This window comes from Cervus elaphus, chromosome 18 (assembly GCF_910594005.1).
Source record: "Cervus elaphus chromosome 18, mCerEla1.1, whole genome shotgun sequence".
In the NCBI taxonomy this organism is placed as follows: Eukaryota; Metazoa; Chordata; class Mammalia; order Artiodactyla; family Cervidae; genus Cervus; species Cervus elaphus.
In genome coordinates this window covers 89,016,482-89,042,846 of record NC_057832.1, presented here as the reverse complement: position 1 = coordinate 89,042,846, position 26,365 = coordinate 89,016,482, and the positions used below count along the sequence as shown (strand labels likewise).

At 38.5% G+C, this 26,365-nt stretch overlaps 1 protein-coding gene across 2 annotated transcripts in view; it reads right to left on the bottom strand.

Annotated features, from left to right (window-relative positions):
- VPS41 (VPS41 subunit of HOPS complex) overlaps positions 1–26,365 on the bottom strand; it is a 203,202-nt gene that overhangs the window by 45,929 nt on the left and 130,908 nt on the right. For both annotated transcript variants that reach the window (XM_043871900.1, XM_043871901.1), the window contains 3 exons: positions 19,637–19,703; positions 4,087–4,184; positions 569–698 (listed from right to left, as the gene is read on the bottom strand). In XM_043871900.1, the coding sequence (XP_043727835.1) occupies positions 569–698; positions 4,087–4,184; positions 19,637–19,703 (295 nt within the window). The remainder of the gene's footprint in view (positions 1–568; positions 699–4,086; positions 4,185–19,636; positions 19,704–26,365) is intronic.

Here is a 26,365-nt window from a genome sequence, read left to right as displayed (position 1 = left end):
ATGGGGTCGCAAAGAGTCGGACACTTCTGAGCGACTGAGCTGAACTGAAGATAGAGATGCCCCTGGTATGACTACAGAGTAATGGTTCTCCTTTTATTTCCAAGCAGTGACTAAATGTATTCATTCATCTACTTGACAAATAATAGCAAAAGTCTAGTATGTACCACATACTCTTTCAAGCTTTGAGCATTCAGCTACAGAAGGACAATTTCTCTGCCAACCCAGAGTACACCAGAGTGATATGGCAACCACAGAACCATGCTGCTTGACATCACTGTAAGTCAGGTGTCACATGAAATAGTTAGGACAGGAGACCAAATGTAAGGACAAAGACCACAAAGCATCCTTACCTTGGTCTTGGCCCCATCTCTACCCCTCCCTTCTGCTCCGGGAACTCAAGCGAGTTCTCCAGCATCTCTGGGCCTTGGCATCTTAACTTTCAATATGCCCAGATTAGCTCTAAGAGTCTTTCAGCACCTTAATTTAAACTTCTGGTTGTGCTACTCAGGTGAAGGGGAAAAAAACAAATATAAGAAATTACATGAGTCAGACCCTTGATCTCTCTCACCTAAGTGATAATCTCTACATTCATTTTCCTGAAAGCCCCTCACGGTCAGAGCATCAGAAGAAATCTCTTCACAAGTTTCAGAAAGTGGCTGGATGATATCCAATCTGGGTCTGGCACAGTATTCTCTTTCCTGGGGGAGGAAGAAAGGCTCATTGGAATTATATTTCTATAAGTGATACAAATTAATTCTAGGTAGCCATAATTAAATGCCTTGCTTTGATAAAATTGGCAGATATAAGCCCTTCCTACCACCGGCTTTGGATAGCTTCAGCAGTGGTTTATTTTGACCTTTTGTATGTATTGTATGCATGTACTGTATTGTAATGAGATATACAGAACAGATAGCACTGGACCATGTCAGCAGTCACGGCTGGCTACTCAACACCTGAAAGGTGACGGCTATGACTGAGAAGCAGAACTTTGAATTTTATTTAATTTTCATTAATTTCAATTTAGATAACCCCATGAGGTTAGTGACTACAATTCTGGTCACTGCAGTTCTAGACCAAGATAGAAGGGGAAAATATGCTTTAGTGAGGGCCTATGACAATTCCACTAGCTTAGTAGGTGACTATCTACAGATTACTCTCCTGAGTCCTTAAATCACCCTCAGGAAGTATTGTTGTTCCTCATTTTGCAGAGGAAGGAACTGAGGATCAAAAAATTTACTGAGGTTAAAGTTATGTAAGTAAATGGTAGGACTGGGATTTGTGGGAAAACTGGGACTATATTTGAAATCAAGTTTGTCTTACTGTAAAGCTTATGCTCTCTGAGTATTCAGCACATGGGCATGAAACATATACTTGGACTACTTTCCAAAGCAACAAGAGCTAATGCAGTGTGGCACTGGTGCAGAGAATACAGATGAAAGAAACAGCATGAAAGAAGTCCAGAACTACCCCTGAAGCTCCAAGGTCCCCCAATAAAACAGTAAGCCTCACAGATCCCTTTCATCAATTTTGTTAGGTTAACTGGGAAACCATTAGGTTAGCACTGCGTCTCATATATTTAAAGCATTCAAAAATTTAAAAAACAACTGTAAAACGTGAACTGGTGGAAGAAAAACCCAGGTAAATATACAGGATAATTGATCAGATCTGTGGAGAAATGACAAATATCTTAATTTGAAAACAACAAAAAGGAAAAAACTGAAAGATTTGAATATTTTTAAAAACATTAACAGCTGTTAACAATGACCAAAAAAATATCAAAAGTAGAATCAAAAACAGAAAAAAAGATTGAACCAAACAATGTTAAAAGAAAACCACCTCGCTAGACCATATAAACAGCTCCTTCATATGTAAGAAATCCATCAGCAAAGTGATGGATGAGAAATCTATCGTCTCACTATTTTACAACTTTTGTTCACTGGTCAAACAGCCCTGCTTATGTGTGAACTTCCTAGGAGCAGGAATTTGGTCCTGTTGACTTTTTTTTTTAAGTCTTTATTGCATTTGTTACAACATTGCTTCTGTTTTATGTTTTGGTTTTCTGGCTGTGGAATCTTACTTCCCTTACCAGGGATCAAACCCACACCCCAGCACTGGAAGGTGAAGTCTTAATCTTACTGGCCCGCCAGGCAAATCCCTGGTCTTGCTGATCTTTGATACTCCATGTGCAGCACCATTCTTAACACACATGTGCTTTATTAATGAATGGGAAAAAAAAAACATTAAGGGAGCAGCTTCATCAAATAGGTTATATCAATGACATGAAATAGGTCACAAGCACCATAAATAATGATGGGAGACTGCACAGCCGTATGCACAGAGAATAGAATGATGCTCCTCAAAATGCAGCAACACAGAGGAGCTTGTAACTATCACTACAACTGTGTGGGGACATGCATGAAGGTAAAAGATGTGATGGAAAAAAATATGCTGGAGTAACATTAAGCCTGGCAGAAAAAAGTTTGTTTACTGTTGCATTTAACCTGTCTGTTTGATATGAAAAGTGGGGAGGGCATAGTTGGCCCCAAGGATGCTTCTTTACTCTTTCTGCCTTAATTTTATCAGTTCATTCTGTGCAGAAGGATTTCAGGTGTCCTTTGGTGGTAGAGAAAACAAAGAGTTATGTACATCAACACACACATTTTTAAAGCATCTCTAAGACCCTCACTTCTTTCTCTGAAAAAAATTCCATTTTCTAATTTGCTCTTTGAGGTTGGCCTTTCTCGGGTTTTACTCCTTTCCAATATTCTCTTTTATTAACAAAGGTTTCCTTCCTTTCCTTCTTTTTTTGGTCAGTGGTTTATTAGGCTTTCCCTTTTTCATTTTACTGCCTCTTTCCTTACGTCTTTCAATCACATTCTCAATCCTCCCCACACTCCTCATCAGAAAGCACTGTATTTATTCCCTCAGGAGCCACTGCTTTTCTTTCTTTTCAAAAAAAAAATAAATAAAATAATAATAAACTGATGTCCTGCACAGGGCTAGAAGCCAGTCCTATTGATTTTAGCAGGTTTGAGTGTTCACTTAAGTCTGCAGCATCCCATTGCCTAGCAACATGGGCACCCAGAGCTCCAGGTTACTATAGCGATGGCTTCCTGATGCAAGAGCTCGCTCAGAGGAATGCTGGAGAGCAGCTACCACTTCAAAACTGGGACTCCCAGGGTTTTTCTCCCCATTTGATTCTCTGCTGTTTGAAAGGGAAAAAAAGGGGAGAGAACACAGACAAGGGGAACCCACTCACTGTAGAGGGCTAGATGATCAATTGTGTTTCTTTTATACACAGCATCCAAAAGAAAATCCTTTACAATAAACTCTCCTTGTTTATACCCTGAAGCCACCCTCAGCCCCTTCCTAGCAGGACCCCTGGACTCTGACAACAAAGACAAACTAGGAATGCAGCTGACCTAGGCTTCAAAGAAAGACTCAGTATGCAGGGCCCTCCACTGGACCCTCTAACAGGCTTCATTCCAAAGTCATGTATAATGAAATGCTGATTCTCTGCTGCTTCCTATTAGCCATGCATTTCATACCATCATTTGCACTGATAACTGAGACTTAGCAAGAATCTAATTTCCAAGCAAGAATCAAGCTACTCGGAAACACTAGGCCACTGGGAAGTAAACAAGTATGTCTAGACCACAGGAAATAATGGACTGCCCTCTCGGTAATTCACTCTGACCACAGGGACCCCTGCTGATGCTGCAGATCAACTTCATCGCGGTCATTTCAGTTAATGCACAGTGTCAGTTCAGTTCCTTCGCCTCTCAGCAAGAGGAATCCTTCATTCCTTTCGACTGAAATACCAAGAGAGATGGAAAAAAAGAAGAAAAACTAAAAAGAAAAAAAAGAGACTCCCTTTTGCTTGGCAAAAGGAACAAAGGCAACCAAGGAGTGGAGCTTCTGAAAGGTAAATATATTAAGTCTGCAGGGTAATCTCTCTGCCCTTGTTTTATAGGTCAGGAAGTTCTGCTAAGGCTGGGTCTGAGTTCTTTCACGGCAACATGATCTGGGGGAAAATGCTACAGACGAACCTGCACTTCCCATTGCATTTTAGGTGAAAAAAATTACCGTTTTTTCAGAAACCTCCTTTACGTAGGAAAGTACAACAAGCTGATCACAGAGAGGTGCCAGTCCACTGATGTAGAATTCAGTTTCAAACTGAGACACTGCAAACAAAAGGGAGAGAAGATTCACATTAATAGCAGCAAAAAGCAGCACACAAAGGAAAGAACACATCTACTACGAGTGCAGAATAGACTCATTTTAGAAATTTAACATAAAGGGGGCAGAGATACACATACTTTCTTGATGATAATCAGCACCAGAAAAAGATATCTGGGAACTTACACTTGAAGGATTCTCTTACAAACAATGAGCAAACTCGACAAGAGTAGTAAGCATGAATGGTCAAAAGTGACATTACCTAGTTAGCCCATGAAGACACTTTGAAATCCATAAAATCCAATCTAAATTATTCAATAACAATTTTAAATTAAAAAAAATTAAATATTTTAAATAAAAAATACTATTAATGACACAAATACTTCTAAAATAATTTAAACACAAATTTAAATCTTTCACAATTAGGGCATTACCATGGTATTATGGTCATAAGAAAAGCTCTTTGTAATTGTGAAACTATTAATACTTTAACATTTAATAATCATTTTATCTAAACTCTAAAATAAAAAGTGTAGATATAGATAACATTACGATGAAACTGATGTTAATTCTTCAGTATTACATAAAGGTCAGAGAAAATAAGAAATTTCTCTTTTCTTTTAAAAGTCAGTCATTAAAACTTAGAAGTTCTATTTCTTCTATTGCATCACCTAAGTATATAGATTTAATTACAATAAACCACAAAGATCTTACAAACAGCTCAACTGTAGAAGTACAAATACCGCTACAGTATGATTCTAATGACTAGCTGTTGTAATATTTATAACAAATGACTGTTTAAGCAACTAATTTTGAGGATGGTTTGTTACACAGCAAAGCTAACTGATACAGTATTAGTACCACGAAAAGACTCTTCCATGAATTATACATAAGATTTATTTGGGAGTAAACTCTCATTTGAACACACCACATTTTCTAAGAATTTCTTGATTCAGTTCTTCTCCACAGTTCTGTGGTATCTGCTTCAAGTTTAGTTAACTTTTATGATAAAATGACCATCTTTTCCAAACCAGGAGAACTCAGTGTAGCATACTGGAAACAATATTGAACGTGGAGTCAGGAAATCTGAGTTGTAACTGCAGTTAAATTGAACATGGACAATTCATTTTGATTTCTGCTGATACAACTTTTCCCATGTATAAAATAAAGGTATCAGAGTAGAAATAAACCCATAATACAAATAAAATGAGGGGTTAGTGAATTTTTCTTCTTCTTCCTCTCCATTCTCCTCATAAATCACTTAGTGTTACTTGTCTCTGCTTATCTTTAATGCCTACTCCTTATATGACTGTTTTCAAAATTTAATTTTCATACCAAAATGTAACTGAGGATAATGAACAAAAATAGTTAATGTCTCTTTCCAGGTGGCGCTAGTGGTAACTTGCCTGCCAGTGCCTGAGATGTAAGAGACGCAGGCTTGATCCCTGGGTTGAGACGATCCCCTGAAGAAGGAAATGGCAACCCACTCTAGTATTCTTGCCAGGATAACCCCATGGACAGAGGAACCTGGCAGGATCCACAGGGCCGCAAAGAGTCGGACACAACTGAAGCAACTTAGCATGCACACAAACAGTTAACAACATAAATATGGAAAAGGATAACATAAGCTGTGTCCTTGGTTGGATCACATAGGTAGTCAGGGTGCCCTGAACAGAACCAGATGATGGAAGTCCAAATTGTGCAGCTCTGCCATGAACACGTTTTCTTCTCAACCTCTGAACCTGAACTGAATATTCTTACCCAGCCACTTAAAAATAGTTTTGGTAAAGTGCTAATGTGATAGATATTCACATGAAGCATGCTCAGAGATGAGCCTGTCCATTGTGTAGCCAGGCACTGAAGGTTGTGAAGAAGTTTCCCCAGTGCTGTGTGCGAATGTAGTGTGTGAGCAGGGATGGGGAATGTGCAGATGCTACTGACCAGTGTGGGGCCACACATGACCTAATGACCAGAGAGGTGAGAGTTTCACATTCTTGAACACATAGAGGCCTATTAACAGGAGGTTTTGGATGCCAGTACTCCTAAGGTTGCTTAAACTCTGTTTGGTAGAGAGGGACTTGTGTTCTTCTTTACTAAATCACATTCCATTATTGAAATGCCCCATATCCAGTTCCCTTACCAGCAACTTGGGTGAAGATCAGTGAGTCAGAGGCGCTACAGAGGCTGCTTCACAGGACTCAAATGGAGCCTTTGGTGTGCCTCTCTGAAACAGGAACCCACAGGAGAGCATCATCTAAGAAATTGTGGGTGAATGAGGTATTCTCCCCACTTGAGATGCCAAATGGGCTGCTAGCCTCACTGCCAAGAAGTATCAGACAGTATCCATCCTAAAGGTAACCAAATGCACATCAAGGCCTTGGTGTATATGCATGACTCATAAGACACAGAACAGAGAAGTTAGAAAATAATTCTACTCAGTTCTTCCCTCCTCTACATCCTGATTTCTGTCAAGAGCTCGAGTTAATACTGAACTGAGTTAATAATGCATAAATTTTCCTATTATTTAATTAAGAACAAAATAGAATATCTAATGTGTTCTTAAAGAAAACAAGGCAATAATGTGAAGAAGCAGATATTTATTTCCTTCTCAATTCCTGATACTGTCACAAATGCTTATTTGTTAAGAACTAAAGCTGACTACACTTTACTAACTGAAAATTAGTAATAATTTAGGTAGAAATGACATGCAGTGTCTAAATGACAAACAAAAAACAAAAAGAAATGTTATTTACAAAGAAAAGATGTGGTATGTAAAAACAGCATTGTGAAGATTTCCAGAGGCACAGTTAAACAAGTTATCACCATTCAGAAAAAGTTGTAATTCAAGTAATTCTTTTCATTTTATTAAAATGATTTCAAATCAACAGAAATCTTATGGAAAACAAAACTGCAATTATAGTCATACCCACTATGAGTTATAATTTAAGAATTCTTAAATAGTGGCTGCTTTCCTTAGCTTTGAATATTCTACAACTTAGAAATTCATCTCCATGAATACCCACTAATAATGATATCATGTAAAAAAATGATTCACTTCCTAGTTTGAGGTCCTAGTTTAGGGAAAGGTCCACAGCTATTCTACATTAAAAAAGACATTTCAGGGACTTTCCTGAAGGTCAGAGGTTAAGACTCTTGTGCTTCCAATGCACGGGATCGACCAGTTTGATCCCTGGTCAGGGAACTAAGATTCCACATGTCTCACAGTGTGGCCAACAAAAATAAAAACAGCAAAAAAAAAAAAAAAAAGACTTTTAAGGGTGAACGATGGGGTTCTGTTTTACTACTTACTGAGGCACAAGAACAGGACTGTTTTAGGATCCATCACAATTCAGTGTATTCTTTATACTAATGCTAAATCCTTAAATGGCTGGTTAGAGACAGTGGTGTCAGAATGAATAGAGAAGTACAAGGAATATTCTAAATGAACAGATAATAATGAAGAGAGTTAGAGAAAGAAACACTGGATGGTAATATTTATTCTTCTAAAGAACATACGTAAATTATGTAATAAGTTTATGGACCAAGTTTATAAAATGTCTTCATGTCATTACTGCTTTTCTATTTCAAAATTTCTATAGACTAATCAAAGTTTCAGTTAATTTATTTTCCCTGAAATATGTTTTCCAAGAGTTGTCATAATTTTAATGAAAAAAAACTCATTAAAGGAAAATAGTTTTGAACATAGGTGGTTTATGGTTCTCATACCACAGAATCTTTCCATTATCTGAAAAAGATAAATCATGAAGAAGAAAAAGACAACTTCTGTTGGAAAGCACTAAGACAAAATAGAAAGCAAAAGCTGGGGAGCAGGGGGGAAGTGCAGAATTTCTAGAGAAAGCCACAGAAGACAGTAGCTAAGATCAAGGAGGTGGAGAAAGTGAGTTGATGGCTCTGGGGTGTTTGAATTATGGTAGAGGTAAGCCAAGATACCCGGGTTCCATCCTTGAGTTGGGAAGATCCCCTGGAGAAGGAAATGGCAACCCACTTCAGTATTCTCATCTGGAGAATCCCATGGACAGAGGAGCCTGGTAGGCTATAGTCCATGGGACTGCAAAGAATCAGATAGGACTGAGCAACTAAGACTTTCACTTTCAAGCAAAGACAACATTATAGCTGCAGCACAGCCTTCACCCTGATGGAGATAAAGACTCACTGTGCTCTAGTTTATTCAGGACGACAAAGCATTCCCAGACGTGTTAGAAGAAATAATTCAAGAAGAGAAGAGATTCTAAGCAGAATAAGAGAGAAAGTTTCAGAAGGATTATTTACATAAAAATTGTATTCAAGGAGTTATTTGGATCCAGAAAGAGGGCATTCTATACAGACCTGATCTAGATAGAAGAGAAGCTTCAGATCTTGATGGGTGCTATTCAACAGAGTATTAACTTAAGACAAAAACATAACTTATGTAAGTTTTTCTAGTAGTCATATTTAAGAGTAAAAAGAGGTGAAATTTTAAAAAAATAATTTATTTAATGCAACGTATCAACATACAACTATTTCAACCAAAAACATAAAAAAAAATTGAGATAATTTACTTTTCATTTTCACACAAGTCTTTGGAATCCTAGACACAGGACATCTCAGCCCACACCTGCCACATTTCAAGCACTTAACAGTTAAAAGTGGCAAGTGGTTACCTTATTGGACAGTATAGGTCCAGATAACCTATAATTTTTAGTCTTTAAAAATCAAGTAACTTTACTCAAGTATATGTTGATGATGTGCACTGTGGGTTATAATTTTCATATACACACTGTACTATTTTAATTTACAGTTTCTAGTTTTTATATCTATTTTATATCTGTTTTAAAACTAGTTTCAGGAAATTTTTCTTGAATTACTGTTTTTGGTATTTATTCCATTTCTTTGTTTTGTTTCCCAGGAGTCTTATTTGCAGGCTAAATTACCTCTGCCCATCTTCAGTATTTATCATTTAATCAAAAATCTTTTTTTCCCTTTGTTTTTAATTCTTCAATTTTTATTGGAGTATAGTTTTGTATTAAGGTCAAGAAGCAACAGTTAGAATCAGACATGGAACAAGAGATTGGTTCAAAATTGGGAAAGGAGTACATCAAATGTCACTCTGATTATTTAACTTTTATGCAGAGTATATCATGCGAAATGCTGGACTGAATGAAGCACAAGCTGGAATCAAGATTGCCAGGAGAAATATCAATAACCTCAGATATGAAGATGACACTACCCTAATGGCAGACAATGAAGAGGAACTAAAGAGCCTCTTGATGAAGGTGAAAGAGGACAGTGAAAAAGCTGGTTTAAAACTCAACATTCAAAAAACTAAGATCATGGCATCCAGTCCCATCACTTCATGGCAAATAGATGGGGAAACAATGAAAACAGTGAGAGACTTTATTTTCTTGGACTTAAAATCGCTGCAGTCAGTGACTGCAGCCATGGAATTAAAAGATGCTTGCTCCTTAGAAGAAAAGCTATGACCAACCTGTCTCTGTGTTAGTCACGCAGTCGTCTCTGACTCTTTGTGACCCTATGCACTGCAGCCTGTCAGGCTCCTCTGTCCACGGGATTTTCCAGGCAAGAATACTATAGTGGGTTGCCATTTACTTCCCCAAAGGATCTTTCCGACCAAGGGCATGAACCTGGGTCCCCTACATTGTAGGAAGATTCTTTACTGTCTGAGCCACCAGGGAAGCCCTAGATATTAATACAGTCCTTGGGAAAAAAGCTATGACAAACCTAGACAGCACATTAAAAAAGCAGAGACATCATTTTGCCAACAAAGGTCTGCATAGTCAAAGCTATGGTTTTTCCAGCAGTCATGTACCGACGTGAGAGTTAGACCATAAAGAAGGCTGAGCGCCCAAGAATTGATGCTTTCTCATTATGGTGCTGGAGAAGACTCTTGAGAGTCCCTTGGACTGCAAGAAGATCAAACCAGTCAATCCTAAAGGAAATCAACCCTGAATATTCATTGGAAGGATTGATGCTGAAGCTGAAGCTCCAATACTTTGGCCACCTGATACAAAGAGCCAACTCACTGGAAAAGACCCTGATGCTGGGAAAGATTGAAGGGAGGAGGAGAAGGGGAAGACAGTGGATGAGATGGTTGGGTGGCATCACCAACTCAATGGATGTGAATCTGAGCAAACTCTGGGAGATAGTGAAGGACAGGAAACCCTGGCGTGCGGCAGTCCATGGGGTCGCAAAGAGTCGCACACAACTGAGCAACTGAACAATAGTTGCTTTGCACTGTTCTGTCAATCTCTGCTATACAGGTGAGTCAGCTATACATATACACACAAACCCTCTTTTTGGGATTTCCTTCCCACTTAAGTCACCACAGAGCATTGAGGAGAGTTCCTTGTACTATACAGTAGGTTCTCATTAGTTAGTTTAGACACACTCCTTATTTGTGATTAAAATCTTTTCCCTCTTCCATTTCTCTTACAGCACTATCTTTGCATCTATTTGCTCCCATGTTCCTTCCAGTTTAACCTTTATTTCTGAAATAACTTTTTTATTTATAAATATTTCCTGAGTTCTGTCACCTCATTTGAAATTTAATTCTGATTTTTGATGTTCTTCCATGTCTTCTGTAACTTCTTTCAACTATCTTGTAGCTAGTTATGAAACAGTAAATTACAGTTGTGATCTATTTTGTGGATGTTTCTGTCTGATATGCTTTCATTGCCAAGGATGTTGTTCTGTTCCTTATCAATTTTTTTCTTAAACCTCAGCAGAGGATTTGAGCTTTGTACTTTTTCAGTGCTTGTTTTTAGGTAAAATCAGTCACTGATCTCTTGGGAGAAGGCAGGAACTGGGGTAACTCTTCTAACCTTGAAGAGTTCCTTCAGAGTTTTCACGTAGTTTTAAAAATGTTTCCTTGCTTTCTGGCTTTGTCCCCTCCCTGCTTTCATCTGGACTTTCTCTTACTTTTAGGGCTTCCCAGATGGCCCAGGGGTAAAGAATCTGTCTGCCAATGCAGGAGATGCAAGAGATGAAGGTTCGATCCCAGGATTAGGAAGATCCCCTGGGGGTGGAATGCCAACCCACGCCAGTTTCCTTGCCCGGAGAATCCCATGGACAGAGGAGCCTGACGGCTACAGTCCACGAGGTCACAGAGAGTCAGACATGACTAAGCACAATGGCACAACCTCTCTTTATTTCTTCTTGCTCATATTGCTTGGGATTTATTCTCTGGCATGAACCCAGCCCTGGCAGGAAGCACAGGCCGCTCAACTATGAGAACTCTGTGGGCTGCCCAGCTGTCTGAGCTCTTCAGCCTAACTGCAGGACTTCACCCAGACCTCTCAGAATGGCCTGGGGTCTCTTCTAGAAAACACCCACTGGCTGTTTTGGCATTCTCTTGGAGTTCTCATTAGAAGCCCCCTTGCTCCCTCTGCCGTCTCTCACACCAATTCTGGAATCACAGTGGTTCCTGTGGCTGTTGGTGGGTTTTGTCATTTGCATGCGGGTTGGCATTCCTAGGGCTACCTTGCTGTAAATATTGTCTGTGGGTTTTTGGTTGTATGATCGAGTTGTTTCATTTTTCTGGGAGAACTCAGGAGGATGGAACAATTATGCAGCCATTACCACATCTTCCTAGAATCCTCCAAGCACAAAATGTTAATGTATCAGGGTTAGATACCAACTTGATACAAGCCAGGGCCAGGATTATAGTCACAAACACATACTATCATTGGGCTATCAACAGTGTATGTGCTGTAAGTTTCTGAATGATTGCGTCTGATTGAAATAAAAATGAATAAGACAGAGATTTCTTGTATCTTGAGTTTTATATCTCTGAGGGTTATCAATAACTTAGTTCAATAAGGAATTACTGAGCACCAGAAGACACTCTTCTGGAAACATCAGGAAGATGAGTTTGCCTCTGACTTAAAAGAGACTGTGAGTCTAGAAGCTGAAGAAATAATTAAAATTCCATGTGCTATGCAAGAATGGAAATAGGTGTAAAGCAACACAGAGTACAGAGCAGGACAATTTATTCCTGGAGGGGAGGACGTGGGCATGGAAACAATAGCAATTATCATGACTACATATGCCTGTTAAGGGCAGGAATGGTGGTTATACATGAGAGAACAACATTTCATTAAATGTTCATTCAAAAAAACTGCGTGAAAAAAAAAACTTCATTTAAAAAAGTATTAAAAACTAATGTGTATTAGATTGTTAAAAATAAAAATCAAGATTTTATTTGGGTCTGGATAAAAAGATCATCCTCCAAATAATTCACAGCTAGTTTATCTCAATAACATCATTGTCTTCAGCCCTAAAAATTGATAAATAGTCTTGATTATTATGTGTACCTATGAGCTGTCTTATGAGATGTATTAACCTTTTCAGAATAATGTAGTAAATCCTTATTTGTATCTTTCCCCCCATTCTCTTTCAACAGACTTTATGAAACACGAATGTTTTAGTCTTCTGACTGTTAAAAGAAACTACTGTTTTTCTCTCTAACAAAATAGAAAAGTCATATTAATAATAGCTTCCATTTAATGAACACTGCTGACAAGAAGGATGCTGAATATATTACAAACATGATCTTTTTTCACCATGATAACTTTATACTTATCTTAAAAGGGACTTGAAGCTTAGGGATGTTAAGTAACTTGACTAAGGTCACTTAAGTAGAAGGCAATAAAAGCAGGAATTTGAAACCTTACTTTCCCCAGATATAAGTCACACTAGAAAACATAAACAAGCCCACAGAGGTGCTCAGGGCAAAAGTGCACTATGTCAGCTGGGAAAAGTGAAGGGTCTGACAACGTGCTGCCACTTCTGTGGCATGCAGCCAGGGTGCCGGGCCCTTCTTTGGAATTTTCCGTACACCGAAGCACAGAGAACATGTACTGCCTTTTATTTTGGGTTGTTTTCCCTTTGTGCAAAATGTCTATTAATTAGATGTGATGTAGAAGGATTCAGGATCTTCACTGAAACTAAATAAAGTGATATCTTATAATTTTATTTAAAACTTTTTTTTTTTTTTAATGTGGACTATTTTTTAAAGTCTTTATTGACTTTGTTACAATATTGCTTCTGTTCTACGCTTTGGTTTTTTGGCCTCTAAGGCATATGAGATCTTAGTTCCCTGACCAGGGATTGAACCCACAGCCCCTGCATTGGAAGGTGAAGTCTTAACCACTGGACCACCAGGGACATACCTTCCTATAAATTTTGGTTTCTATGATTCTTCAAAAAAGAAACAAAATTTTAAGCAATTTATAAGTAACAACAATTATCTTCCATTGTCTTATATTCACATATGAAAACCATCAAGGTCCCTTTATGATAGCTCCTTATTCCCAAGATAATCTGACCCTTTAGTCACCAGATATTAGTACTTCATAACTGGATACAATGTCCACAGACTTTGAGAAATTTGGACACTCTGTCAACGTGACCACTGATTTAAGAAAATACATTTGGAAATCACATTTCAACATCCTCTGGTTTGATATGAAGCTGATGCACTAAAAGCAAAAGTGACTTTACTATGCTGTATGTCAGCAAGTTATGGACAAGGATCTAATATATGGGAGTGAAACAGAAGGGAATGGCTAAAGGACAAAATTACTAAAACATCCAGATCAGGAACCAATATTACACGTAGGTCAAAGCCATTCAATTTCATATTTTCGAATCAATATTCAGTACACACTATGATCAAAGCTATGGAGATATGATTAGCTCATATACTAAACTCCAGAACTCACAAAGAAACACCAACGCTCAGTGATTTAGTGAGAAGCTGACCACACACTACTTAGACCCATAGACAAGGGGGTGTTGGAAGAACTTTGGGTCAAAATATTCAAACCAAATAGTTATACTTTAAGTTGTAAAAGGGCTTTTTCAAGAAACAAAGATAAGTGTTAGTAAAGATGTGGAGAAAGTTGGTTGAAATGCAAAGTGTAAAACCATTGTGAAAAACAGTATGGAGTTTCCTCAAAAAAAGTTTCAGACAGAACTACCATATGATCCAGCAACATCCTTCTGGGTATTAATCCAAAAGAACTGAAATCAGGAACTTGAAGAGACATTAGCACTCCCACAATCATAGAAGCACTATTTACAACAGTCAAGATATGCAACCAACCCAATGTCTATCCACAGAACAATGAGTAAAAATGTAATTCCATTCAGCCTCAAAAAAAGGGAAAATTTGCAACATGCAACATGGATGAACTCTGAGAATATTACGCTAAGTGAAATAAGCCAGTCACAGAAAGACAAATATTACATGATTCCACTTATATGAGGTACCTAAAATAGTCAAAATCATAGAATCAAAGAGGAAAGTGGTGGTTGCAAGGGCTGGGGAGGGGGAATGGCGAGTTGCCAATCAACAGGCATAAAGTTTCAGTCAAGCAAGATGAATTAAGTTTGCGATCTGCGGTACAACATTATATGCAGCATCAATGACAACGCATCATGCCCTTAAAAAATCTGTTAAGACAGCAGCTCTCATGTGAAGTGTTCTTACCATAACAAAATTTAAAAAATTCAGAGACCTAACCACCTGCACCCCCACAAAAGTTTCCAGAGCTACCTTGATGCACCAACAAAACTTATGTCAAACACTAAGAAAGTGCACAAAAGAGCTTTTCCTCTTTTTCAAAGGGCTGCAAGAATCCCATCCCAGTCTGGATGTGATTCCCTTTCCTCAGAAACAATTTTGACAGCGATCCAAGGCAACTAGGTTCTAGAGTTCTCTGGGAAAATAATGAAGGGCTGTCAGTCCCAAAATACAATAAGGGGAAATAACATTTCTACTTTTCTAAATGAGACACTTCACTGAACCCAAATAAAACAAAAACGAAAACAAATGTACTGCATTTCCATTTTATCTGGCTATTTGAAGAATAGGTATGCAGACGTCCTCACTGGCATATTTAGTCTTCATGGAATTTCTACCCCATGGTTTGTATCCGAGTGCCCAGAGCAAACTGCTTTTCATCACTTACTCTGGCTGCAAATGAGGGCAGGCAGGAATTAGGCTGAAGGCATGCAGGAAAGAAAGTATGGCACAGCAGTTAAGAGGCAACAGCTTCGAAACTAGGCTTATCTGGGTTCAAATGCTGCCTTCTCTGCTTTTGAAGTCATCATCTTAAGCAGGTTACTTGATCCCTCTGAACCTCAGCCTCTTCACCTGTAAAATGGGATAACAACCCCCTCCACTGGAATCATTGTGAAGATTAAATGAAATTCTGTTTGTAATGCATGTAGCATGTGCCTGGTGGTGGTGATTATAAAATGAACAAAATACACTTCTTTACTTCAGGTGCTTCAGATTTCTTACCACTTCTTACTGTAGAGAAAATTTATTCATTCTACTTGCAAGAAACATTTGAGCCTCCAGCACTGAGTGAGAAGGAAGAGGGGGAATGGACAGAGGAATGGACACATAATAAAACAAGCACAATAAAACCTTCATTGCAGAATTGAGGAGGTGAGTAAATAGGAACCCACAGTAAAATTCTTTACTTTTTTGTATGTTTAATAATTGTCATAATAAACTGTTGGGAAAAAATGAAGGGCAGAAGAGAAGAATTAACAGATTAGAGAGAATCGAACTAAATTCTAAGAGAACAGAAACCAAACAGAGTTAAACCTGTAAGCAAAACACCTTGAACTATCCTGATTCCTGCTGAGACTGGGACATGGAGATAAACCTTGTTACTCTCGTGCACAGAAGAACTGTCCCACTGCTGGAACCCGTGTGTCTGCGTCAGAACGCTAACAGGTGGCTGGAGACACAGTTAGGTCTAAGAAGGGTATTAATTTCATAGCTCTCTTATGTCATGCAAAAAGCCCTTCAATTTCCAAGTCATTGTTTTCCCAATCAAGAGGCTGAAAACAGAACAATGTACTAAATAGAGCCACAGCCTATAGTCAACTAAAGATATGGACTCTGTTTAATTAAAGTGAAAAAGATGTCGCTTGCTTTTCTCCTCCCTGTCTTCCTGGCTCCTCCCATTCTACACAGCTTCCCATATAGATTTTCTCTTATTATTTTTTGAAACAAATTCCCACATGAGATCAAGATTAGGTAGTTAATTGTTAATTCCTTGCATGTAAATTATCTGCCCCTGGCAGGAGATGCCCCCCAAATGACACACCAATACTGGATTCATTTCCCAACAATATAATATCAGCTCCCAATTACCATTCCATTAGGACCCAGGATGACTGTGGTGAAAAGTCTCTGTGTCCAAATCTCAATGGGAATCAGGACAGTTCAGGGTGTTGGTGCTTAAGGATCTAGCCCTGTATGGTTTTCTGCTCTGTTAGAATTCAGTCTGATTATCTCTATAATCTACTAATTCTTCTGTACTGAATATTTTCCCCCAACATTTTATTATGAAAAATACCAGAGGGTTAAGGAATCCCGTGACAAGATACCCAAGTTAAGTTAAAATAAGTAAAGCAGTCATGGACCGCAACATATTTTATTTTTAACACTGTAATACGGAAGAATAAATGACATCTAAAAAGTCTTAAGTAACCTTATGTCTTCATGGGTTGGAGACTGGCTAGTAAGCTTCATACTTACTATCATCTTTTGCTTACAAGAATAAATTAATATCTTATTGAGAGGAATAACTTTTACATTGTTTTTGAGATTCTGCCTTGTAAGGAAGAGCTATAAACATCTGGCTTCTAAGAAATGTACAGCCACAGACATTTCTTTCATTTCAATGCCATTTTCACCTCATTTAGTAAAGAACAGTGGCTTATACTGTCTAGGGCTAAAGCAAATTGTAATCCAAACCCGCTAATATTTCTCTTTTCCTTTATCCTAGTCAAGGACTCTAATCCAAACCACTTTGCCTCCTGCTGTGGAAATGGTTTATATTCTTAAAGGTTTCCTCTCAAGAGGGGAAAAAAATGGTACTTAACCACTAACCACAGTAGTAAAATGTCTGTAACGTGATATTGTTGGTACCCACACATGGTCTATTTCGCGGAAATTGTAGTACGGATGAACTACACTTTAATAATGTGATCCCAGGACTCTAGCTATTAGCAGTTGAGGAGCTGGGATGAAAGTCTGCACAGTGATGATAACCACTGTGGTTCAGTGAGCACCTACTGTATGCCAAGGAGTGTGTTGCAGACTTTCCTTACATCACACCTAATTCTCCCAGCCATCTGGAATGGTAGGTCTCATCATCTTCATTTTATTTCATTTTTTACTAAAAAAAAATTTTTTTTTGGCCACACCATGAGGCACATGGGATCTACTTTCCAGACCATGGGCAGAACCCGTGCCCCCTGCAGTGGAAGTCTGGGCCACTAAGGAAGTCCCTAATCTCCATTTTACAAGTGAAGAAAGTCTAGCTCAGGGACATTAAAGTACTTATCAAGATCAGACAGGAATTTGGCAAACTGCCTGGTCTCCTTGCTTGGTCATTCTGTGGGGTTAGATCCTATCCATTTTAATGCACAGCAATAAGATCTTGGATGAGTTATTTACCACTATGAGCCTCAGTTTTTTTCATCTATAGAATAAGAAGACTACTACCTGCCCTTCAAAGGGCTGCTGTGATGGTGAAGTGGACTAAAGCAGATAGTACACTTAGCACAATACCCCATACCTAGTACTTGAGTAATAATACCAAGTAAGGAGAAAAGATGACACTGCTACATTTTCATGCCTTCCAGGTAATTTTTACATCCTAAAATTCTGAGATTGCCCTTTTTTATTTACCTGCATTTAAAATATTCTCATACTTATCTCTCGGGACACAGCATTGAGACTTTCAGGTTTTTTACTGGTGGGCATGGGAGAGGCAGGAAAGCAGACAGACTGAAATAACTATCATTATCTTTTAGTTCTGCCTTTTTATCAGGTTACTCAGTTTTTCTCAGTACCATTATATTCTGCATACACCTATTTGTCCATACCCCAAGCAGTCCAAACTGTGAATTTATATATTCATTTTTCCTTCTAAGGCAAACAACAACTACAATGATCAAAACCCTACCACCAATTTACGACTTCAAGTATAAAATATTTAAATCTTACAAACATATTAGCCAGGTGGGAATATCTTTCTGTTTGTAGGAATACAGTCTTATGCAAATAATTTATCTCAGCTTCTCCCTGTCTGTAACAACCCATCAAATGTATATTCCTCATCTCCCATCCAAATGGGTAAACAAACTATTTACCTGACACATAACACGGCAAACCTTTTTTTTTTTTTTGGTCACAAAACTGTCTTCTGTTGCTCAGTACTAAACAATACAAAAACAGTTTTTATTCTATTTGTTTAATTGACAAATGTCAGTCAGTTTTCACCTTTTCTATATGAATAACTTTGGCACTAGGTCATAAAACTAAAGTTACTTGTTTCCCAGAGTCACTGATTCATTCAACCTAATATTACTTTGTACCTACTATGTGTCATGCATGGTGCCAGGCCCGTGAGAAATAAACACTGAGCAAAAACAAGGAGGCTACAGTTCCGATGGAAGAGACAGAAATGCACCAAATAATCACATGATCACTGCAACTCAAACAACATCCAGAAAGGGAAATGCTACATGTCTATCACAGGGGGATGTGACCTGCTCAGGGATGGCCAGTGGGCTTTCCCAGGAAAGCAACATTTGAGCTGAGGTTTAATTAAAGGTGATAAGGGATCCATAAGCAAAAAGAGGCAAGACAAACATTCTAGAGAGACGGGAAGAAGCGGAGAGCAGCATGGGTGGGTGGAAGAAAGCCAGTGTGGCTGGAACACAGAGACCAAAGAGACGCTTGTCATGAGCTGAAGTTAGGAAGGCAGGTGAGTGCCAGTGCAGATCCCCATGGTCAACTTAAGGAGTCTCACCTTTACCTAAGAACACTGCGAAGGGACTGAAGAGTGGTGACACTGTCTGATTTGTATTCTGACTGCAGTCGGGGGACTAGCACACAGAAATTCATGGTGCAAAGAGATGAACCAGTTAAGTGTCTGCTGCAGTGATCCAGATAAAAGACCATGGCAGCTTGGACCAGACCAGTGATGAGGAAAGTAAACATTTAGAAGGCGTAAGGAATCAGGACCAAATGTGAGTACTGTGTTATGAGCTGTGCATGGACTCTTGGAATTTTCACAAACAACCTATGGGACGCATATTCTTTTCTGCATTTTATAGATGGGAATATTGAGGCACGTGGACATCTGTCCAAAGTGCAGGTAGTAAATAATAGAACCAGAACCCCAAGCCCATGGTTATTTAATGTCAAAGCCAATTACAAAATTACTGTTAAAAACTCGAAATAGAGTTAAGACGAAAGGTCTCTACAGCCAAGTTTCAAAACTCAAAAGCTTCTTGATCTATTTCATCAAGGTGCCAATGGTGAGCCCTGAAGAACATGGCCTTAGGTCCCCGCCTAGTAACACGGATTCTCTTTTGAAGGTTTATACCACAGAAGACATACCTATTTCAACGTATCGGTTGGGCAAGTCCCTCATTTCACTGGCGTGCCGTTCCTTCACTGAGCATATCTAGAAAGGAAAGTCAAATGTCATTTTATTCATCCGACAGAACACTCTTCATCACATCTCATTCACTATATGGTACTTTTGCTAAATTAGCCATGTAGCACTGAGGACAGGATGCACACATCCTACCCTATGACTTACGTGATAGAAACTAATTTCAATGACATACAGCAACCATTACTTATATTCTCCAACGTGGTGTGTTCAGTTGCTCAAGTATGTTCGACTCTCTGTGACCTCACGACTGTAGCCCCAGGCTCCACTGTCCACGGAATTCTCCAGGCAAGAATACTGGAGCAGGTTGCCATTTCCTACTCCAGGGGATCCTCCCAGCCCAGGGATAGAACCCACATTTCTTGTCTTCTGCACTGGCAGGCGGATTCTTTACCACTGAACCACCTGAGGAGCCCCACTCTCACAGTGCCAGGTCCCAGAGATATTATTCTCCAGTAAAGTTTTATTCAGGGACAAAGAAAAGAAGGAAGTGAATATAGTTTTAAGACCTTTCCAATGACCCATTTTCTGCAACTCTATTGACAGACTCCTTCGATCATCATCCAAATAAAACTCCAGCAAAAGCAGAGCCCCAAATGCCCAATGGCTAGTCTGGGCAACACCCACATAGATCTAGTGTTTCTGATCACATTTCAGTCATTTATTTCACTGTTGCTAAATAATACTTTGCAAAAGTGTCACATGCTCTTCTTCTCTCAAGCTCATTAAAATACATGTATTACATAATTTAAATCAGGGATGGTAACGACAGCCCAGCCTCTATTTTTTTTACAGCTTGTAAGTTGAAAATAATTTTTACATTTTTGAAGGTTTGAAAAAGTGAAAAGGAGAGGAGGGAGATTGGGAAGGAAAAACAAATAAAAAGAAAATTGCTTGGCAGAAACAATATGTAGCAGGCAAAGGGCTTCCCTGGTGGCTCAGTTGGTAAAGAATCCGTCTGCAATGCAGGAGACCCCGGTTCGATTCCTGCGGTGGGAAGATCCACTGGAGAAGGGGTAGGCTACCCACTCCAGTATTCTTGGGCTTCCCTTATGGTTCAGCTGGTGAAGAATCAGCCTGCAATGCGGGAGACCTGGGTTTAATCCCTGGGTCAGGAAGATCCCCTGGAGGAGAGAAAGGCTACCCACTCTAGTATTCTGGCCTGAAGAATTCTGGGGTTGCAAAGAGTCAGACATGACTGAGCGACTTTCACTTACTTCACTTAAAGTTTAAAATCTTTACCACCAGCCTTTTACAGAAAGTTTTCCAACTCATATTTTAAATTATATGTATACATTTTGAACAGAAATTTTATATATTTATTTTATATACAGCCCATAACACATATGTGTGTTAACTGTGAATGTTTTAGGATAATAAGACTATGGATATTTTATATATATATATATATATATATATATATATATATATTTTTGCTGTGTTTTCTGAAGGAAATGTACTCTATTTTGTAATAAGAACTGAGAAAAATTTACATAGTTCAGCCATCCAGTTTAAGACTGAGCCTCAAACGTCCATCAACAGATGAATGGATACAGAAGATGTGGTACATATAAACAATAGAATACTACTCAGCCCTCAAAAAGAATGAAATAATGCCACTTGCAACAACATGGATGGAGCTAGAGATTATTATACTTGTTGCCAAAGGGGAGAGGACAAGTGGAGGGAAGGATAGGAAGTTTGGGGTTAGTAGAATGAATGAACAACAAGGACCTATTGTATAGCACAGGGAACTATGTTCAATAACCTATGATAAATGATAATGGAAAAGAATATGAAAAAGAATGTGTGTATATATAAACGTGTATGTAACTGACTCACTTTGTTATACAGCAGAAATTAACACAACATTGTAGATCAACTACAGTTCAATTTAAAAAAGACTGAGTCACAAGTACTGATCCTATACAAACTTCTTTTAGAGAGCATTTATTGCACTATTTTATAGCTGTAGCCCTAAGTGTACCTACAACATGAAAATTTCTAAAATACAGAAAATCCATAGGTTCGTGGATTTATCTCTGGGCTTTCTATTCTGTTCCATTGGTCTATATTTCTGTCTTTGTGCCAGTACCACACTGTCTTGATGACTGTGGCTTTGTAGTAGAGTCTGAAGTCAGGCAGGTTGATTCCTCTAGTTCCATTCTTCTTTCTCAAGATTACTTTGGCTATTCGAGGTTTTTTGTATTTCTATACAAATTGTGAAATGATTTGTTCTAGTTCTGTGAAAAATACCGTTGGTAGCTTGATAGGGATTGCATTGAATCTATAGATTGCTTTGGGTAGAATAGCCATTTTAACAATATTGATTCTTCCAATCCATGAACACGGTATGTTTCTCCATCTGTTTGTGTCCTCTTTGATTTCTTTCATCAGTGTTTTATAGTTTTCTATGTATAGGTCTTTTGTTTCTTTAGGTAGATATACTCCTAAGTATTTTATTCTTTTTGTTGCAATGGTGAATGGTATTGTTTCCTTAATTTCTCTTTCTGTTTTTTCATTGTTAGTATATAGGAATGCAAGGGATTTCTGTGTGTTAATTTTATATCCTGCAACTTTACTATATTCATTGATTAGTTCTAGTAATTTTCTGGTAGAGTCTTTAGGGTTTTCTATGTAGAGGATCATGTCATCTGCAAACAGTGAGAGTTTCACTTCTTCTTTTCCTATCTGGATTCCTTTTACTTCTTTTTCTGTTCTGATTGCTGTGGCCAAAACTTCCAACACTATGTTGAACAGTAGTGGTGAGAGTGGGCACCCTTGTCTTGTTCCTGATTTCAGGGGAAATGCTTTCAATTTTTCACCATTGAGGGTGATGCTTGCTGTGGGTTTGTCATATATAGCTTTTATTATGTTGAGGTATGTTCCTTCTATTCCTGCTTTTTGGAGAGTTTTAATCATAAATGAGTGTTGAATTTTGTCAAAGGCTTTCTCTGCATCTATTGAGATAATCATATGGTTTTTATCTTTCAATTTGTTAATGTGGTGTATTACATTGATTGATTTGCGGATATTGAAGAATCCTTGCATTCCTGGGATAAAGCCCACTTGGTCGTGGTGTATGATTTTTTTAATATGTTGTTGGATTCTGTTTGCTAGAATTTTGTTAAGGATTTTTGCATCTATGTTCATCAGTGATATTGGCCTGTAGTTTTCTTTTTTTGTGGCATCGTTGACAAAGGAGGCAAGGATATACAATGGAAAAAAGACAACCTCTTTAACAAGTGGTGCTGGGAAAACTGGTCAACCACTTGCAAAAGAATGAAACTAGAACACTTTCTAACACCATACACAAAAATAAACTCAAAATGGATTAAAGATCTAAATGTAAGACCAGAAACTATAAAACTCCTAGAGGAGAACATAGGCAAAACACTCTCCGACATAAATCACAGCAAGATCCTCTATGACCCACCTCCCAGAATATTGGAAATAAAAGCAAAACTAAACAAATGGGATCTAATGAAACTTAAAAGCTTTTGCACTACAAAGGAAACTATAAGTAAGGTGAAAAGACAGCCGTCAGATTGGGAGAAAATAATAGCAAATGAAGAAACAGACAAAGGATTAATCTCAAAAATATACAAGCAACTCCTGCAGCTCAATTCCAGAAAAATAAATGACCCAATCAAAAAATGGGCCAGAGAACTAAACAGACATTTCTCCAAAGAAGACATACAGATGGCTAACAAACACATGAAAAGGTGCTCAACATCACTCATTATTTGAGAAATGCAAATCAAAACCACAGTCAGGTACCATTACACACCAGTCAGGATGGCTGCTATCCAAAAGTCTACAAGCAATAAATGCTGGAGAGGGTGTGGAGAAAAGGGAACCCTCTTACACTGTTGGTGGGAATGCAAACTAGTACAGCCACTATGGAAAACAGTGTGGAGATTCCTTAAAAAACTGGAAATAGAACTGCCATATGACCCAGCAATCCCACTTCTGGGCATACACACTGAGGAAACCAGATCTGAAAGAGACACGTGCACCCCAATGTTCATCGCAGCACTGTTTATAATAGCCAGGACATGGAAGCAACCTAGATGCCCATCAGCAGATGAATGGATAAGGAAGCTGTGGGACATATACACCATGGAATATTACTCAGCCATCAAAAAGAATTCATTTGAACCAGTCCTAATGAGATGGATGAAACTGGAGCCCCTTATACAGAGTGAAGTAAGCCAGAAAGATAAAGAACATTACAGCATACTAACACATATATATGGAATTTAGAAAGATGGTAACGATAACCCTATATGCAAAACAGAAAAAGAGACACAGAAATACAGAACAGACTTTTGAACTCTGTGGGAGAAGGTGAGGGTGGGATGTTTCAAAAGAATAGCATGTATACTATCTATGGTGAAACAGATCACCAGCCCAGGTGGGATGCATGAGACAAGTGCTCGGGCCTGGTACACTGGGAAGACCCAGAGGAATCGGGTGGAGAGGAAGGTGGGAGGGGGGATCGGGATGGGGAATAAGTGTAAATCTATGGCTGATTCATATCAATGTATGACAAAACCCACTGAAATGTTGTGAAGTAATTAGCCTCCAACTAATAAAAAAATTAAAAAAAAAAAAAAAAGAAAATCCAAAGGGAAAAAACAAATCATACGTTGTCCCAGAATAAACTGAACACTTTTGGAGAAGCTACTTTTCTTAACCTAAAATTACTACAGATAGTTCAATGTGCTATTAAAATATCCTTACATGATTCTTCAATATCTTTATAATATTTCATTATATGAATGAACTGGAATTTAATCAATCCTATTTTAGACATTAGTTTCTTGTTTCTTATCTCTTTCTGATGCCAGCAATAGTCCAATCAACATGCTCCTATATAAAACTTTTGGACTTCTGTTTCACTAGAATAAATTCCTAGAGGTAGAATTGATAGATCAATGTACATTTCTGCAGTCAGCAAAAACAAGACCTGGATCTGAGTGGTTCAGATCATGAGCTCCTTACTGCAAAATTCAGGCTTAAACTGAAGAAAGCAGACTATTCAGGTATGACCTAAATCAAACCCGTTATGATTATATAGTGGATGTGATGAACAGATTCAAGGGATTAGATCTGGTAGACAGAGCGCCTGAAGAACTATAGATGGAGGCTCGTAACACTGTTCAGGAGGTGGTGACCAAAAACATCCCCAAGAAGAAGAAATGCAAGAAGGCAAAGTGGTTGCCTGAGGAGGCCTTACACGTAGCCGAGAAAAGAGGAGAAATGAAAAGAAGAAAGGCAAAGATATAGCCAACTGAATACAGAGTTCCAGAGAATAGCAGGGAGAGATAAGAAAGCCTTCTTAAGTGAACAATACAAAGAAATAGAGGAAAACAATAGAATGGGAAAGACTAGAGACCTCTTCAGGAAAATAAGAGATACCAAGAGAACATTTCATGCACAGATGGGCACGATAAAGGACAGAAATGATATGGACCTAATAAAAGCAGAAGATTTTAAGAAGAGGTGGCAAGAATATACAGAAGAACTATACAAAAAAGGTCTTAATGACCCAGATAACCACAATGGTGTGGCCACTCACTTACAGCCATATATCCTGGAGTATGAAGTCAATCAGGCCTTAGGAAGCAATACTATAAACAAAGATAGCTCCACCTGAGCTATTTAAAAAAGATGATGCTGTTAAAGTGCTGCACTCAATATGTCAGCAAATTTGGAGAATTCAGCAGTGGCCACAGGACTGGAAAAGGTTAGTTTTCATCCCAATCCCAAAGAAGGGCAATGCCAAAAAATGTTCAAACTACCACCCAATTGCATTCATTCACATGCTAGGCTTCAACAGTACGTAAACCAGGAACTTCCAGATGTGCAAGCTGGATTTAGAAAAGGCAGAGGAACCAGAGATCAAATTGCCAACATTCACTGAATTACAGAAAAAGCAAATGGAACTCCCCTCCCTCCAAAAAGAAACACATTTACTTCTGCTTCATTGACTATACTAAAGTCTTCTTTGTGACAATCCACTATGTGGATCACGACAAATTCTTAAAGAGATGGGAATATCAGACCACCTTACCTGTCTCTTGAAAAACCTGAATGCAGGTCAAGAAGCAATAGTTAGAACCAGACATGGAACAACAGACTGGTTCAAAATTGGGAAAGGAATAGGTTAAGGCTGTATATTGTCACCTAGCTTATTTAACTTATATGCACAGTACTTCATGCAAAATGCTGGGCTGGATGAATCACAAGCTGGAATCAAGACTACCAGCAGACATAACAACTACTTCAGATATGCAGGTGATACCACTCTAATGGCAGAGAGTGAAGAGGAACTAAAGAGCCTCTTGATGAAAGTGAAGGAGGAGAGTGAAAAAGCTTGCTTAAAACTCATCACTCATTAAACAAAGATCATGGCATCCAGTTCCATCACTTCATGGCAAACGGATGGGGAAACAATGGAAACAGTGACAGACTTTATTTTCTTGGGCTCCAAAATCACTGCAGATGGTGACTGCAGCCATGAAATTAAAAGATGCTTGCTCCTTGGCAGAAAAGCTATGAACAACCTAGACAGCATATTAAAAAGCAGATACATTACTTTCCCAACAAAGGTCCATGTAGTCAAAGCTCTGGCTTTTTCAGTAGTCATGTATGGTTGTGAGAGT